Source organism: Mastigoproctus giganteus, chromosome 10 (assembly GCF_048544385.1).
Source record: "Mastigoproctus giganteus isolate SK-2022 chromosome 10, ASM4854438v1, whole genome shotgun sequence".
NCBI classification, from domain to species: domain Eukaryota; kingdom Metazoa; phylum Arthropoda; class Arachnida; order Uropygi; family Thelyphonidae; genus Mastigoproctus; species Mastigoproctus giganteus.
Window position 1 is genome coordinate 88,107,619 of NC_143584.1, and position 18,645 is coordinate 88,126,263.

At 37.7% G+C, this 18,645-nt stretch overlaps 1 protein-coding gene across 2 annotated transcripts in view; it reads right to left on the reverse strand.

Moving 5' to 3' along the window:
- LOC150079140 (vacuolar protein sorting-associated protein 11 homolog) overlaps nucleotides 1–18,645 on the reverse strand; it is a 697,977-nt gene that overhangs the window by 226,885 nt on the left and 452,447 nt on the right. For both annotated transcript variants that reach the window (XM_090382204.1, XM_090382205.1), the window contains one exon: nucleotides 7,436–7,528. In XM_090382204.1, coding sequence (XP_090238330.1) covers nucleotides 7,436–7,528 — 93 coding nt within the window. The remainder of the gene's footprint in view (nucleotides 1–7,435; nucleotides 7,529–18,645) is intronic.

Genomic DNA, 18,645 nt, shown 5'->3' on the forward strand with positions numbered 1-18,645 from the left:
GCCCCATATCATGAGACGCAGAACGTTTCACTGTTTCAAGCAGAGGAGAAGAATTTCACTCTGACAATACAATCAGAATGAAATTCTTCTCCTCTGCTTCATCTAATAGTCTGCTTGCTGTCCTAATTATGCAAGTTGAATTTTGATTCATCAGAGAAAATAGCACATTTCACTGATCCTCAGACCAACTAGCATGCTCCTTGGCCCACTTTAGACACTGACCTTTCATTTTTTGCATCTTTCTTTTTTTCCCTGGGCAACGTGCTACTAATCCTGATGAGAAAAGATATCTACATACTATAGCAGTATTTGTCTTTACTCTTGTATCCTCCTCCCATGCTGTTTTGAGATCTGTTGATGAGGAGCTTCTGTTTCGGATACGCAGACAGACCAGAAATCTGTCCTGCACTGCAGAAGATATTCGTAGACATCCACTTCCTTTCTTTCTGTTTAGACTGCCATTTTCTGATAATTTTTGAAATAAATGTACCACTGTTGACTGATTACAGTGAATCTTTTAGCTATTTCACGCATAGAATGTCACCCTGCATTCAACACAGCAGCAATAGTTCTCCTATGTGATATTAATTGTGAAAAATTAGCCATTGTAATAGCACAGAATGCTGGACTTGTAGCATGTGCAGTTTATTTATACTGCTAGGGTGATGCAATCATGTATGGTATGTGACATCATCTAAGAGAACTTGCTAGAGGTGGATGTGCAACAGGGCAAGGCTATTACAAAACATGTTTGCTCAATTTCACAGAAATTTGGTGATTTTTGCAAGTGTTGCAATTTTTTTGCACATCACTGTACAACCTTATTAACAGCATTAATTTTTGTAACTATTTTCAATAGCTTCATCAATATAACTACACTACTTTCCCTGAAATGGTAAATGTTATCCAGCTTGATACAGTTGCTTGATACTTGTTTTTTCCACTGAAGAAGCTTACTTACATCTTGACAGGTAACTGAATAGCCAAAATACTAGAATTTGGTCCAATCAAAACCCATATGCATTCCACAAAAAGCCTTTGAACTCTCAAATTATTGGACTATGATGTGCTGAATCACATAATGAGATATAATTACATGGTTCACTTCTTGAGGTGGATGAATGTGATTGTTCGTTTCAGTAAGAAAGTGCATGCAGAAAGGATGCAGCTTAAACAAACCTTTTGAAACTACATCTTTTTGAAAGAGTTTTTGGCAATCAGCTACTTTCCTAAAGGTCTGTGACCTCAAGATCATGGGATTTTTTTTTTAAACTGGGGGATACCTGAAAAGAGCAATATATGAAAATAACCCACCCCACACACATTGGATAAAATGAACACCAACACTACAACAACAACAACTGAAACTCTTTCAACACTATACTTCAAACATGGGAAGCAGAATAAGTTCAGGAATTAATATAAAAGGCAGCCATTTTCAATATTTGTTGTAACATACTAAAGTTATTGCATAAGATAAGATGATGCACTGGCCTGTGAATAAATGTACTGTATTTATACTGTCACTGTTACTCCAAAAATAAAGCTGTTTAATATGGATTGCAGACTAAACAGCTTTATTTTTCTCTTCAATCACCCTGTAATTAGTTTAAGGAATGTTATTAACTCAAGCACATAACAGTTAATGTTTGAAAATCTCTTCAGGCTCTGTTTTTAAGATAAATAACTAAAACAGAGAAGAAAGCAAAAAAGAAAAACTGATAAAACTATTATTATCTATAATGTTTTATAATAAGTAAAAATAAAATTAAAAGGGTAACACCAAAACTTAATGAATTCAAGATAAAAATTAAGCTAATTACAAAAGACTATGAAGACTGAAATATAACTTGAATGCATGACTCAACCCATCCAAGTCATCAGTGTTGGTGAGTTCCTAATTCTGTCCACAGTTCTGATTGTTATTTTTTTAAATCAGTTTTCGATCTCATAATAATTTCAAATTAGCTTAGTTTTTTTTACAGTAATATATTATTAAGGTTTTAATGTGAAACCAATTTAATTTAAATTTTTACATACTGTAAACATCATAGACATTTTAAACAGTTTTTCTTTTTTCTTTCTTTATTTTATTTATGTGTCACAAGTACAGAATCCAACAAGATTACAGCATGGTTATTATGTGTCTGAATTTGAATTAATATAGTTGAGGAATTTACCTGGGCAACACTTGTAATCTTTAAATTTCATTTAACGAATTACTTAAGCCTAATTCAGGCAAGAGTAGATTCATTTCCATATTATGAACATTTCCCCATAAACATCTGCAACCAGTATTGCTTTACTGACTTATAATTTGTAAATGGTGTATGTATAAGGCATGTTAGATGGATAAATCATAATTCATAATATAATCATTTTATTTACTGATAATGCCACATTTCAATCATATACTTGTAAATTTCAATAACATGATAATTTAAGAAAAAATGTTTAGGTCAAAAAATTTAATGATAGCAACCTAGGTGCTTAGAATTACAAAGAAGAAAGGATCTTGGCCCAGGCATACGAAAGACAATTCTCGCAAATTTAGTCTAAGTCTTTCTCACAAATTTAGTCTTTTATCCATTTACACCACTCACAAAGTGAGTGGTGTAAATGGATAAAAAGAAGAAATGGAATAAAAGACTGATGAGGAAAGAGAAGAGCCAGTAGGCCACAGTGATCACAGTGTACTGAGATTTACTTAAAAATGTAACTGCTATCAAGGGCAAAGGGAAAGGCCTTTGTAAAGGTGACTATAATGGTCTCAGACTGTTTTTAAAATCTGTACATTGGGACCAACTGATGTTAGCAACAGTAAATTCTAAACAGGAAACTTTCAGGGAAGTAACTGTAGAAGCTATAAGGTGTTTTAAGAACTAAGGGGCACTGTTCAAGGTTTAGACCTAAATGGATGTCAGATGATCTGATTAGTGGCAAAGGAGAAAACTGCATGGGCGATAAGTTATAAGAATCCCTGGCAAAAAAAAAAAAGCAGCAAAGCCTTTACTTATGTTAACACTAGAGGGAAAGGGATGAATAACGTTGCTCTGCCAGACATGAATGGTATAACAGCTAATGATCCTGATCAGGTTACTGACAAACTAAATAGCTTCTTTACATCTACATTCTTAGAAGAATTTTCTAGGGTTGAGGTTCCCAGAAGTATATCAAAATACAGACAGATACTAATAATAGATAGATAGTGTCAAATAGCATAATGATTTCGTGATAATTGAGAAGAGAGTGAAAGAAAAAACTGTTGAAGTTAAATTAAATAAGGCACCTGGGGCAGATGGGATCTATCAAATTATACCAAGAGAGGCAGCAAACTTTAGATAATTATAAGACTAGCCTTAGATTCAGGTGTAATCCCTATAGACTGGAGATGTGCAAATGTCTCCTATTCACAAAAAGAGATTGAAAAGTGTGAAGTGAGTAATTACAGACCTGTTAGCTTGACTTCTGTTCCAGGGAAAATAATGAAATCACTAGTTAAAGAAGTAATGCAGCACCATCTAGACAAGAATGCAGTCACAGCATGAATTTGTTAAGGGGTGCCTTGTCCAACCAATCTAATTGGATACTATGATGCAGTAAAAAAGGATCTGGATGCTGACTTCATATACTTTGATTTCAGAAAAGCTTTTGATTTTTTCATATAAAATACTGCTGGACAAATTAGAGCAGTGTAGCATTAGGAGACAGTTACTGATATGGATAGAGGGATGGTTGACTGTGAGAAGATGAAGGTTGCTTATCAAATGGGCACTACTCTTCTTGGAATATTGTTATTTGTGGAGATCCACAGAGTTCAGTGCTGGGTCCATTGTTGTTTTCAATATTTATTAATAATACTGATAAAAGCATAATATAACATATATGAAGGCTGATACACAGATGATATGAAGTCTGGTAAGGTGATTAAAAATCAGGACAGAATCAGAGTATGCTACTGTAGCAAGATATAAAAAAATTAGGTAGATGGGCTGAAAAGTAGCAATTGAAGTTTAACATTGACAAATGCAAGGTAGTGCTTATGGGTAGCAGTAATCCTTTTTGCTCTCCACTACCCATACTATTGTACCACATAGGTGGTTCAATAGTATGGGTAGTGGAGAACAAAAATATTTGGATGGTGGGTATTGCAAAACCAAACAATTGTTTTCTGAGTAATGCACAGGCTGCCCCACAGCTCATATAGTTTTGTTAATGATATACTAAATTTTTTGCCAGCAAGGATAAGGATGTGATTATACTAATGTATAAGGTAATGGTTAGGCCACATCTTGAGTACTGCAGACATCTTGAGTACTGCACTATCTGTGTCTGGAAGCTTCATTTTAGGAAGGATATTGTCATTTGATATAGGTGCAGAGAAGGTGACTATAATGGTCTCAGACTGTTTTTAAAATCTATACATTGGGACCAACTGATGATGTTGAGATGATGTTTGCAGAGAAGGGCAATGAGATTAATGAGGAGAGACAAAAACAAAAAAAGGGTACTCTTGCAAGCAAAGCTTCAGTTCTGCAAATTGTAGGAAGTTAGACTGGAAATTAGACACCTGTGAGGAGGTCTGAATAAGTTATTTAAGACACTGAATGGACTGAGTAAACTAAATACCAACCGATGGCATCTTTCTACTTGCCCGTCAACAACACACACAAAGAGTATAAATTTAAATTGCAGGATTGATGTAATTTTCTTTCAGCAGGTAGCTGACTTTTGGAACACGCTTTTTCTATTTGAATAAATTTAAAGAGAAACTAGACAAATTATTAGAGGTGTCAGATAGGTGATGTGGTTTTATTTTTTTGGCTTATGGTGTATAAACTTGCTTCCTTTCATCACATGTCACTTTCATCTTTCACACTTTCATCACAGTAATACAGTCGATTCCAGTTAATTGGGACACATCGGGCCTAGATCACTTTGCCCAATTAAACAAAATTTTAATGAGCTGAAAAGCACATTCTAACGGAGGCAAAAAGTATGAATAAAATAAAGGGAATGTGGCATTTAAAGAAAGCACACATTTATTTAAAAATAACTAAAGCTAAAAGCAAACATAATGTACATATGTAAAATGAAGATACAGTACAGAATAATGTCCATGTCAAGCAAAGGTTACACATTACTTAAGGTTTCTTACTTTGAAAAAAATTATGAAGTGTACCCTCACATGTTCTGTTTATGGAATGCAATTGAACAAAGTTGGCATAGGTATCTAATGCTGATAAAGGACTGCCTTCATTGCCTTCCTGCATGAAATAGCATTTCAATTCAGCGATACATTTCCTGGCATCCTGGTTAGTCACTCGCTTAGGTATATCATCGTCATCATTTTCTTGGTCTTCTGGTGTCTCTGAGTGTTTTGCCGCAATTTGTTCAATAATCGTTTCCTCATAATCTTCATTTTTCATTGTGGCATTGAAGGTTGTCAATCGTTAAAAATTATTAACAATTTTGGACCTGTTGCAGTTCCAAAGCCATTTCATTTTCTGTACAGCTCATCACGTCTGAATCTCAATTAGTAGTGAAACCACATTTAGCAAAACAATTCCGAATTGTTTTGCTGTTTATTCCTCGCCAGATATCAGCGATAAATGATAAATTGTACAACTTTTAAAGCCGACCGGGCTAGCCAGGTGGGTAAAGTGCCTGCCTGGCAACCCAAAGGTCGCGGGTTCGATTCCCGCCTTGGGCTTGGATCAAAGTACTGCAAAAACCTTGGGAGGTGCATTATGACCACAGAAGCCTATGCGCCAACAACTACCAAAAAAAAAAAAAAAAAAAAAAAAAACCAACTTTTAACATTGAAATTTTTGCACTAACTTCTATTGATTTTGAAGATGATATCAGCAGATTTTCCTCAATTGCTTCAAGGATGTGATTAACCAGCTTTCCGCGATAATAGGTCTTCAAATTTTTTATAATTCCTGCATCCATGGCTGTATCAGGGATGTGGTGTTAGGGGGTGAAAATTCCAGTTCAATATTTTTTAAACTAGCTACATTAGAGTGTGCTGTGCAGTTGTCCAATATCAACAGAATTTTTCTGGACTTCCGTTGCAGTTCCGTGTCCCAGTTCATTAGCCATTGCATAAAACTATATGTGGTCATCCATGCCTTCTTATTGGCATAATACGAAACTGGCAAACTGCCTATTGTAAACCCCTTGAAACAACGAGTTTAACACTTTTACCAATAACCAAAAGTTTGAATTTATCATTTCCTGACATGTTTGAGCAGCACAACAACGTTACATGACCCATTGCTTTCTTTGAACTGGACAGTGTTATGTGTTGATAGCTGAGGGAACCATCTGGCGTAGCACGATAATACAGGCCTGTTTCATTGGCGTTGTAAATGTCATCCCCACTAAATTTTTTAAACAACTCTGACAGTTGTAGCATCAGCATTGTCCTTCTCACCATGTGCTTTTTTTGAAACTAATGTCATGTCTACACTTCCATCAAGACAACCAACCATCTGTCGCTTTGAAATTTACGTGACCTAGCTTTTTGGCCAACTCTTCTGACTTGGTTTTTAGCATAGGGTCACTTACACGCACACCTCATTTAGATACAGTGGAAAACCATTGATTCAAAGCATCCTCGACGTCTGGATCTTTGCCTTTCCTCTTTCGCTTATGAGATGTTTTCTTTAAACCCATGCACAATGTCCACCCCTCTCTAAGTTTTTCTTGTTGCTGTAGCAGTCGTGAAATTGTAGATTTTGGCACCTTTATTTTTTCCACTAGCTGACGATGACTGATGTTAGGAGGTTGACTTTTTAACTTGTCAAGAACAGCGATTTTTTCTGAAAGCAGCAAATCTTTATGTGGCATCTTGACAGGGGTCTTAAATGTACTGGAAAAAAAAGGGAAAAAAAAACCAAAATCAGTGCACTGTTTGGTACAGTTTTAATCTATTCTAACCCACAAGATGTATACACATGTACCTAGTGTGATCGTAAACAACTGCAAGCAAAATTTCTTCAGAATCCAATTACCACGAGACACAGACTTTGTTACGAGACACAGAACAAACGTAAAACAACCACTCTACAGCATGACTTCACAATAACTGATTCGGTCGCTGCCCGCATGATCTTTGTTACGAGCCACCTAAAATAGTTTATTGTTCAATAAACTATATTTAGATGTTTGTGCGCGCCATCTAAATATAGTTTATTGTTCAATCACGACCTTCATTACCCCAATTAAGTGGCAAGTTGGCCCAAAGAAGTGGAACAAATTCAAGCTAAATATTTGATTTATTTCTGTTCTTCATATTTTGCCCCAAATAAGCGGCTTCCCCGATTAAAATGTGCCCCAATTAACTGGAATCCACTGTACTAAGAATTAAAATTTTTAAATGACAATAAAAAACTAAAGCAAAGCAAAAGAACAATATAAATGAAGGATATTTTTCAGGATTTCTTCAATTTTAGGACTCTGGCTATCACTCAGCTGACATAAGTGCCCCAATGCCTGAACCCACAGGTAAGGATCATGATCCCTATGTAAAATATTAAAAAAATATCAATGAACAAATAATTTTCATTTTACATTTTGGTTATGGCTATATTTCCAAAGGTGCTGATATAAGGATTTTTATGGGTAAAATTGGTTATAAGTTCCTAGATTACACATTTGTGGAATTATAAATGATTGAATTCTCTGTGTATATCCTTACTGTTTGGGTAAAGGTACTTAAGGATTTTTTTACACACAATTTCTTTCATAAATAAATAAATATATATATATATATATATATATATATATATATATATATAATTATACATATATTTGAATAGCGTTTAAAATAGTTGAAAATGGAATCTTTCATAATAAAATAAAATAAAATAGTACAGCAAACATCAGAGGCAGCAAAAAGCATATTCCTCTACATCAGGGGTGGGCAACAGCCGGCCAGCGGGCCACATCCGGCCCGCGACGATGTTGAATCCGGCCCCCTCGGTAAATGCATAAATATAGAAAATCCATACCTGACTACACTCGCCGTAAACGTTCGGCTTAATTCGGTTCAATCGGGAATCGCGGCCAGTACAACAGTAACCAAGTGATTCTACGCAGCGTCAAAGAGTTATTTCCTAATTATTATTGTAGCATCGATCGAACGAAGTTCCTTTGGGTTTGACTTCTTATTGAAAAAAATAATATTGGTGCGAGATATTTTATGTCTTTTCTAATTATTACAATTTTTAATTTAATATAATTTATAGCCCATAAAATGAGCCAATTAAAAAAAAAAGAAAAATTGATGCCGAATGCCGCATTTTCAATGATAATTGGACATTCAGATATTTTTTTTAAAAATACATTAATAATTTGGTAATTCAAGTAATATAACATTTTTTAGGTTCTGATTTTTTTTATTAAATCGTTCAATCTATTCCGGCCCGCATCATGATGCGAAAATTTCATTCGGCCCGCATCATGATACGAAAATTTCATTCGGCCCGCTGACGAAAAAAGTTGCCCACCCCTGCTCTACATGATGCTTGAAATATAACCATATAAATAAGAATAAGAGTTAAAGTAAAATAATGTCAGCAGTATGGTAAGACAAGAGCGAAAATAATCAAAATTAAACCTAAATCAAACCGGGGGGAGGGGGAAAAGAAGGGTAACAAGAGTGAAAATATTGCAGTAGAAACTCTAAAATAATTTAGAAAATGAAAGAATAATAATTCATTGAATTTTGAAAGCCAATTAAATAGAAATTTAGAAATTCGGTTTGATTTAGGTTTAATTTTAATTATTTTCGCTCTTGTCTTACCATAATGCTGACATTATTTTACTTTAACTCTTATTCTTATTTATATGGTTATATTTCAAGCATCATGTAGAGGAATATGCTTTTTTCTGCCTCTAATGTATGCTGTACTATTTTATTTTATTTTATTATGAAAGATTCAGTTTTCAAGTGTTTTAAATGCTATTCAAATATATGTATAATTATATCACATGACAGTAGTAGGCGAATTGCTAACGCTGCGCCTGTGCTGCCATCCATAGTTCATTATTCATCTATATAATCTGGTTGAGATTACTTTGTCAGTAGTGTGGCTTTGCACTGGAGTGCTTGTAGCTGTTCTATTTTTTTATTTTATTTTCGCTGCATCAGGACCACCGCTGTTCAAATCTTCTGCATTGGTGGTTTGATCTGAGGATCAGATGGCGAGCTGATCGAAATGCAGTGATTCCCTGACCATTATTGGCCTTGTGGTCCTCTGTCGAGATGGGGCATAATGGTTTAAGCATGCTCAATGCCAATGGGATTCTTCATCTTGCTCAGAATAATCACCTCAGAGGGCATAAATTCAAATTGAGGAAGGACGGATGTCGGATAGATGTGCGGAAATTTGCCTTTGGCCAGCGGGTGGTTGGTTGGTGGAACCGACTTCCATCACTTGTTGTTGAAGTTGATAGCCTAAACAAATTTAAAGCTCAACTGGACAGGTATTTCGAACGAACGGAGGGGTGAAATGGGAGTGGTGTGTGTGTGTTTTTTTTTTTTTTTTTTTTGGCTGATGCTGAATAAGCTTGCTTTCTTGCATCATATGCCTCTACTAATGCTAATGCTAATGGTCAGTCTATTTTTGGTTTATTTTTGTTTTATTTTATTGTAGTGGTTAACACCTCTGTTGGTGATATTTCACATAAATTTGGACCTGGTACCCATCAGAGGGGGTACCGTTAAATTTCTATTTAATTGGCTTTCAAAATTCAATGAATTATTATTCTTTCATTTAGATTTTCTAAATTATTTTGGAGAGTTTCTACTGCAATATTTTTACTCTTGTTACCCTTCTCTTCCCCCCCCCCCTCCGGTTTGATTTAGGTTTAATTTTGATTATTTTAGCTCTTGTCTTACCATACTGCTGACACTATTTTACTTTAACTCTTATTCTTATTTATATGGTTATATATATATATATATATATATAACATGTAGTTAGAAATTTCCAGGTGTGATCACATTAAGGTACTGCTGTTGCAACCAGCAGCAAAAGCAATCAGTATATATATAGTATCATGTTTATTTATCCATGTTACAGCAGTTGTAAGTTGCACATCTTATAATACCATATTAAATTAAAGTAGTTTGAACTTCAAAATGTAAAAATGGCTGGAAAATTTATGGAACAGCACATGATCTTGAAATTTCTGCTTAAATTGAGGAAATCTCCCACCAAAGGTTATGAATTTAAAAGAGGCTTATCGTCTGCAGTTTCAAAAGGAGATTTTGAGTGGCACAAAAGATTTTCAGAAGGAGGGTAAAACAACCATGTTAACTCTCTATTCAGCTATCTCACAACAATGAAACTAAAGAAAATGTTAATAAAGTATTGAACTTATTTATTTGTACTTATCAATCTGCTATCAGAATGATAGCAGCTCAGCACAAATCATATTAGTGTCTCATATATTAGCACCATGTTATTTAGGAAAGATTAGTTGCTATGAAGTGAACAGCCATTTTTAAAAATTTTTTTGTAACTTATTGTTTCAGAAATATGGTAGCCAGTAAAGTTTGGCCCATATCAGTAATCTCAGTTGTCTAATATTTCAGAGGACTACTTTTGACCATAAAAGTGACTCTAGTACAATAATGACTACAGTACAATGGCAAATAGCTCACCTGTGGGTGCCGACGAGAGCAGTAGTGTTGAAGAAGGGAGTCTGCTTCATTATATACGGAGGATTGACCGTCACTGCTGGAGATTTCTGCCTGCCAGGACTTTTCAATATGGAATTTCATACTTTCATGGTACAATCAGATGCAGCAAGGTAAACGAGATCAGGTAAGAGTACTTTTATTAGTTATCTGAGTTTTGTGGTTTCTGACCGCATTCTATCTCAATACCATTGCTATAGCATCAGTGAGAGTATTTTGATAACTTTGCATTTCACAAATTGTTCAGAACTCACAAAATTTTGTATATTTCTCTAGAAATAATAAGTTATATTGTGTTTTCAATGGTGGGGAACATAGCTATGAAATGTTCCCCACAGAGAACACCACAAGAAGAAGTAACAGAAGAGCTGGAATGCTGTCTGCCAGGCATCCCCTAAGTGTTAAAAAGGCAAGGAAGGGTAAAATCCAAATTGAAATCACGGAAGCAGAGACTCAAAAGCCAGAGGAAGAAAACCAATTAAAAATAACAGACCCAATCAGAAAAGCTAAAGAAACAAAACTATGTCTGGAGGAGTACATGTTTAAACAGACCAACCAGATAACTGCATTATTATATAGATTGTGAATTATTGGGATATTCTTGAAGAAAGATTAATGGAGTTAAATACAGAAAATAAGGTACTGAGATCAAAATTAGAAATTGTTACTGAGGAAAAGGAAAACTATAAAACAACATCATTACTTATGCCCAGGTAGGAAGAGCAAATAACAAAGGAGAAAATACCCGACCCAGACAAAATAATGCAAAACCAAAGCAAAGTACAGCTTCTACAAAAACTAACATTATAATATTGAAGGCCACAGATAACTCTTCACTAAAAAGTAGTGAAGTAGTGAAAGACAGAGTGGTGACACAATTAGACCACAATTAAAAGCAATTAAAGTGAACAACCTTAGAAAAACAGGAATAATGGAGTCTTGATAAAAGTGGCAACCAAACAGGCCATGAAAAAAATACAAAACCACCATGAGTCTGGAATCGAAGAAACCAAACAGAAGAAACCCAAACATCATAATTTTTGATATCTGATAGCCAACTCCAGAAAGAGAACTAATTCTTGAAAAATACCATAAAAATTTCCATGATCATATGACAGTGGATGAAAGGGCAGAAGAGTTCCAACTCAAAAGAGGAATTAAGTCTAGAAAAATGGGCAGCTAAATGTAATAGCAAAGGTATCACCTAGAGTCTGGGGTATTCTCTCTCTCTCTCTCTCTCTCTCTCTCTCTCTCTCTCTCTCAGGGTAATTCAGAATTTTTTTTTCCAAAAGCCTCAGGCTTCCTTGCACCATATGGCTGCAAATAATAATAATAATAATATTAAAAGAACAACAGAGGATATATGCTGACTGGACCATCCACAGATTTAGGGAGCATTTCCCGGTCAACAAATGCTTTAATTGTCACAAATATGGCTACACTACTGGAGATTGCTGGCAGAAAACACCAATCAGTAGCCATTGTGCAGTCACTGGCCATGAATACAAACAATGCAGTAATAAAAATCAGCAGCCCAAGTGTGCCACCTGCAAAAACTGCAAGAATTACAGACTATCACCACAGCATCAGGGATGCAAAATGTCCCTGTTACTTGAAGATGGTAAAGCTGTACAAACCAGATCAATTATGGGCTAGGCTAATAATATGGAAATGACTAGGGCTCTAAACTTCATCCAATTGAATGAAGAGAGTGTGTGCACAGTTGTGGATCAGATTAGACTCAAACTAGAAAAAAACAAAATATATATCTTGGCACTCCAAGAGCCCTACACACTCATATGGGTATGGTTTGAGGATATCCAAGAAATTATAAAATCACTGAACACACCACAGGTGTTCCTTCAGCAGTGGTAAGAAATATTGAACTGAGCCACCTCTGCTCCCCTATGGCAGTGTGTGCACACATCACTAGTGCATTGGGTCAGTTCTACATAGTATCCCTATACTGCAGGCCATGGGAAGATATAAACCCAATATACAATATCTTCAGACAGCTCTCTCATTGTTGCTATATGCTAATATAATAGTATCTGCAGATGTCAACTGCCGGCGAACCCTGTGGCATAGCCGTACAGAAGACAGGGCAGGAACACATAACGAACAGACTCTGACAAAATTTATAGCAACTGCCCCCTTTCAGGTTATAAAGCAGCTTCACGTTCTTCCAATCTATAACAGCACACTGTGGGAGAGTGATATTGATATCACTCTGGCCACGAACTCTATAGCATACAAACTAACAAACTGGTATGTCCAGCCAGCCTGGATAACTTCAGATCATAGAGCAATCACCTTTACCTTAAATAGACAGCTATAAATAGTACAGCAACCAGTTATGGGCATTAAAAGGTACAATATAAAGAAAGCCAACTCGTAGGCATTCACGGAAGTCATAGCAACAGAGCTAAAGAAACAGGAAAATTAGCAGTTTGAATCATACAACAATCACAGCCTGGATGACCCAGCACTGGAATTGACCAAAATACTTGTGGCGACAACTAACCAAGCTATGCCGAAAAAAAAATAGCTGAGGAAGAAGGGAGTCCCCGGGTGGTGTCCAGAATTGACTACTCAGGAAAAGGGTCCACTAAGCGAGAAGACACTTCCAGAGGGCCTGAACATATTGGCCCCAAAATGAGGTTGATGCCCTGAGAGAAACTTATATGACTCTCAGGTACACAGCCCTCATTAGGCAAAAGAAGAAAGAATCCTGATAGCACTTGCCAGGGACTTATGGATATGTCAACCCTTGGGGAGTCTTGTACAGAATAGTCGCCAACAAACTGCCAGAGGGGGACGTAATAGAAACAACTACAAGAGCAGATTGAACCCCAATCCTGTGTTGGGCAGTAAAAAAGTAAAGTAAAGTGCAGCCATTATCAACCCACTGCAGGATGGAAGCCTCCTCAACAATTCATGCTGAGGGAAATGGACCATAATCTGCCACGCTGGTCCAGTGCGGGTTGGCAGATCGACCGTATTCAGCAGTCAGGGGCTTGAACCCCGGTCTACCCAAAGAGCGTGTGCTACTGCACTCCCGCTCCTGCCCACTCGGCTACGGAGGCCGTCAGAGTCCGTAAATAATATACAGTAAATCCCCCACTATTTGCGGTATCTGTATTTGCGGTCGCTGATTTAATATGAAATGAATTTTAAAGCGCCATGAACATTTTTGCCAGAAAAAAACATGGGCATGGCTAAAATCATCTTTCACGGTCAAAACAGCACTCGGTGGGTGGGGGGAGAGGGGTGACAAAATTGCGAGCATGGATATTTCCCGCTAATCCTTGTTCAGTATGCCTTATGCACTTGTCATGGAAGGTTTCGTCATTTGCTTTTAAATGCTTATAAATTGAATAAATTTATCAATTAATAAATCGATATGCTTACAAAAGTGAAAAATCTACCATTTTGCAGTGTGTTAGTGTAAACAAACTTTTTCGAGGGTGTTAATGGTTAAATTAGAAAAAAATGGAAAAAGCTTTAAATCTGTGGATAGAAGACCGAATTCAAAATAAAATTCCGTTAAGTTCACTTATCATTCGTGAAAAGGCAAAACACCTTTATCAACACTTTAGAGAAACTGGTGGGATAAGTTTTTTAGCTAGCAAAGGCTCTGGTTTGCAATTTCTAATAAATATTACATTTAATATTAAATTGTTTCTTATTTTCATTTCGATGACTTATGTTTGTATTTTACTATGTACATAGTCATATTATGAAGGTACATATAATACATACATAGACTAATTTTTTTCTTATATATTTCATACTTTGGAATGGAACCCTTTTATTACTATGGAAGCCATAACTCGGTATTCGCGGCATTTCTCAGGAACGTAATCCCCGTGAGTACCTGGGGTTTACTGTATAAGACAATATCATCCAGACCGAGGCTGGGGATTACCCCTACTCAGATTGAAATAATTAATGAAAAGCAACTATGCAAATGCCAACATCGAACCCGGCCCATTCACAACAGTGGAATTACAAGCAGCATTACTTAAATCTAAAAAAATAACGTGTCCTGGGCACGCCCTTCTAGAAGCTGAAATTATTAAAAAGTTTGGAGAAAGAGCACCAAACGAACTTAACCAACTGTATTGTATAACCTTTGTTTAACTGAAGGAAAATTTCCCAAAATATGAAAAGCTGTAGTACTCAGGCTAATTGCTCTTTTACCAGTATTAGGAAAAATTTATGAAAGATTAATATACAACAGGTTACCTATCTATTGTAGTGAAGCAGGCAACCACTCAAACAAATTTGGCTTTAAGCAAAGTAACTCTATGGATGATGACATGCACTACCTCCTAACAGCAATCCACACCACATAGTGGTATAGTATTTGGGTGGGAGGTGGCATTGGTGGTTCCCCAAAATTATACCATTTTCTCTTGTGTGGTGAAAACAGAACTCTGTAAAAGCCAGAAATGTGATTTGTGTGAAAGTGTAGTGTTGGGTTGTGTTGTTCATCTGGCTTTCTGCTGTGATGCCTCTGATGGAACCCAAGTTGCCCGCCACTAACCTCTGGGAGGTAGCCAGGCAGTCCCAAAATCTCTGGCTGGTCTCTGCCAGGATCATCTGAGCTTCCTGACAGAGATCACACAAAAAAAAAAAAAAAAAATGTTAGGGTAGAGTGTGGAGTTTAGAGTCAAGAGAGGGGGGAAAGACAGAAAAATATGGGGATAAGAGGGAAGGCATCCCCAAGAGCAATGGAGACAATCTCCATCAGGCAAACAGGGGAATGGAATAAGGAAGAAAAGTAGCAGTGCAAGGGCGTACCATTGTGATCACCATTTGGCGCATTGTTCTCCAGAATCTCTTTATGAGATCCCATTACTATGGGATCTCATAAAGAGAGGGGGGAAAGACATGGTTCATGTCCAATGGTGCTTTGGGTCGGATATCAATGCTTGGTCCAATTTTAGGAGTCAGGTCTGGAATAGTTTAATTCCAATAACAGTCCAATTTTGGGAGTCAGGTCTGCTAGTCACATTTAAGGTAAGTAGCTAGATCTTTTAAGGTAGATTTGGTGATGTAATTCTTGTCTTCAAGTCTGGTTTTGGGTTGGCAGAGTCGGTAGTGATTTCTCAGTTTGGTGGTAAGGTTCATGCTGTATAAAGAGATCTTGGGTGAAGGGGATAAATACCTTGCAGTCTTCTTCATTCTCGAGTAGTTGGTGCCTGCAATTCTTGGGGAGATAATGTATTTTTGTTATCAGATTACATCTGAATTCCTCGTAAATCTCGCAATTACACATTAGGTGGTTCCAGGACTCTCGAGAACCACAGTGACAGAGTGGATCTTCTGTCAGTCCTAGCATGTGAAGTTCCCCGTTAATTGGTCCATGGCCTGTCAGAAGGTAGGTGGCATGCAGGACAGGTGAGAACCATCGTGGTGATTTTGGGAATATGCGGTCAATAGCGAGAAGAAATTTCTTTGTGATGCTGCCTCTGTTCGAGGTAGACCATCTGTTTTGCCACGCCTGCCGCAGGTGCTCAGTGAGGCATCTTTTCTCCATATTTCTGTTATTGGTTGGGTCTGTCATGTATTCCAGGAAGGTGGTGGTTTTCCCTTTGGAAAGATGGTAGAGAAGGCCGGTTCTAACCATCTATCTGGAGTCACCTCCAAATAGATGTTCCATTGTATGGTGGCAAGTTTTCTTCTGTTTACCGCAGTAGTGGCCTTTGCGTACAATATTGGAGAGGCATATGTAGTGGCTGGCAGAAAGCTGAATTGCAGAATAGGGTCAGAATTCGATGCTTGAGACCCCAGTCCCTGTGGGAGACCATGGCTGCCATTGTCAAGTAGTTTCAGACCTTCTTCTGTAGGTGTTCCAGAAGCAGTGCAAAGGAGAGGTTTCTGCCCAGAATCACACCTGGACAGATTTTATAGTAGTTCTGTGGATTTTAATTTGGGGGTGGTCTGGTGGTACAGTTTTCCTTTAAGGAGGATGGAGTTAGTTTGTCTGATGATATTTTCAGATAGTTTTCACTAGCCCAGCCTTTCAGAGTAATTAGGGCTCTGTTTGCCATTATTTCTAATTGCGATCTGGAGTCAGCTGCAAGAGTGAAGACCAGGTCATTTGCAAAGGCTTGGGTTTGTACTTCCTATAGGTTCACATTTAGAAATTCCTCAAGGACTGGCCCCAGAACAGAGCCCTGGGGACATCCTCTGTAGACCTGTCACTTTACTTGGCTATATGATGCATTGACAATGTCTCTTTGTGTGAGGTATGTTTTGACACAGTTGTAAAGATTTCCTGGTAGCCTTGCAGTCAGGAGTCGGCCGAGGAAGCTTGACCACCAAAGTGAGTCAAACACCTTGGCGAAGTCAACTGAGATGACTAAGAAATACTTCTTGGGCATATTTGTGGCAGCTGTGACAATTTTTCCAAGGCTTCTATAGTAGACCAGCCCTTTGTAAACCCAAACTGATTTGGAGAGTTTAGTCCAGCATTACTGTAATCTTTTATCTTCAATCCTTTGGTGTATAAGGTGCTCATAGAGTTTCCTCAGTACTAATAATAAGGTAATGGGCCTGTAAGAGTCTGGGAGGTGCTGGGGATTCCTAGGATTTTTGAGGATTATGGCAGATGCTGACAGTTCTTCAGTCAGTAGGAAACCAGTCTGCTTGTAGGCAATGGTTGAACAGATTGAGTATTTTCTGTGGTATACGAGGTGCTACCCAAGTGTTCCCAAAATTTGAATGTTGTGCTAGGTAGCACTGCATGTATCCTTTGTGAATCAGTGTGCCGTGCAGCGTCGGGCTGGATAGTCATTGAATATTTATGCACAGTTCTTTGACGGCGTGTTTTGCATAGTTCACATCAGCGCTGGCTGATGTGAGAGCAAGATGCTTACATCATGTTTTGTTTCCTTCTTAACGATACACCAGCAGAAACCCACAAGAAGTTGAAACAAGCTTTTGGTGACAATGCTTTAGGCCAGGTGCAAACCCACTACTGGTTTAACCGTTTTAAAAATGGTCGCATGTCGGTTGATGATGACGACTACTCTGGGCATCTGTCATCATCGGGCAGCGATTTGTGAAGACCACAGGCAGACCATCCATGACATTTGTGGCATTGTAGGACTATCGTACGGGATGTGTCAATGGATTTTGTCAGACGAGTTGAACGTGAGAAGGATTGCAGCCAAGTTCATGCCAAAAGCAGCATTGCATGGAATTTAACAGAGATCTTCAAGAACCGGCAGGAGTGATCAAAACTTCCTTTCTACAGTCATCTCTGATGACAAGAGTTGGGTATATGGGTATGACCCAGAAACTAAGCAACAATCATCCCAATGGAAGAGGCCATCTTTGCCCCGACCGAAGAAAGCCCGACAAGTGGGGAGCAATGTGATGTCCATACTGATCTGTTTTTTGGACATGGACAAGATTATCCACAAGGAATTTGTCCCTCCTAGCCAGACCAGACCAGCAACGGAAAGTTCTACTGAAACTTCCTGAGGCGGTTAAGGGAAGTGGTTAGAAGGAAACGTCCAGAGAAGTGGTACACAAAGAACTGGATCCATCGTCATGACAACGTGCTGGCCCACACATCTCTTCGCTGTGGTGCTGTTGTTGTTATTTGGTTTTTAGGAGCATTAGCAACTAAGGCCATATTGCTCCGTGGATATGCGGTGGTCATTCCCTGACCTTTCCGCATCCTCCGTATTTGGTGGTCACGGGCTCGAACCCCGGTCTAATCAAGAAGCGTGTGCTACGCACTGCTGCTCCTGCCCACCTGGCTACGGAGGCGCCTTACGCTGTGGTGCAATTTTTGCCATCCAACATGACAATTGTCCCCAACCCCAATTATTTTCCAGACTTAGCCCTCTGCGACTTCTTCCTCTTCCCAAGAATGAAAATCAAGCTGAAGGATAGAAGGTTTGACAGCATAG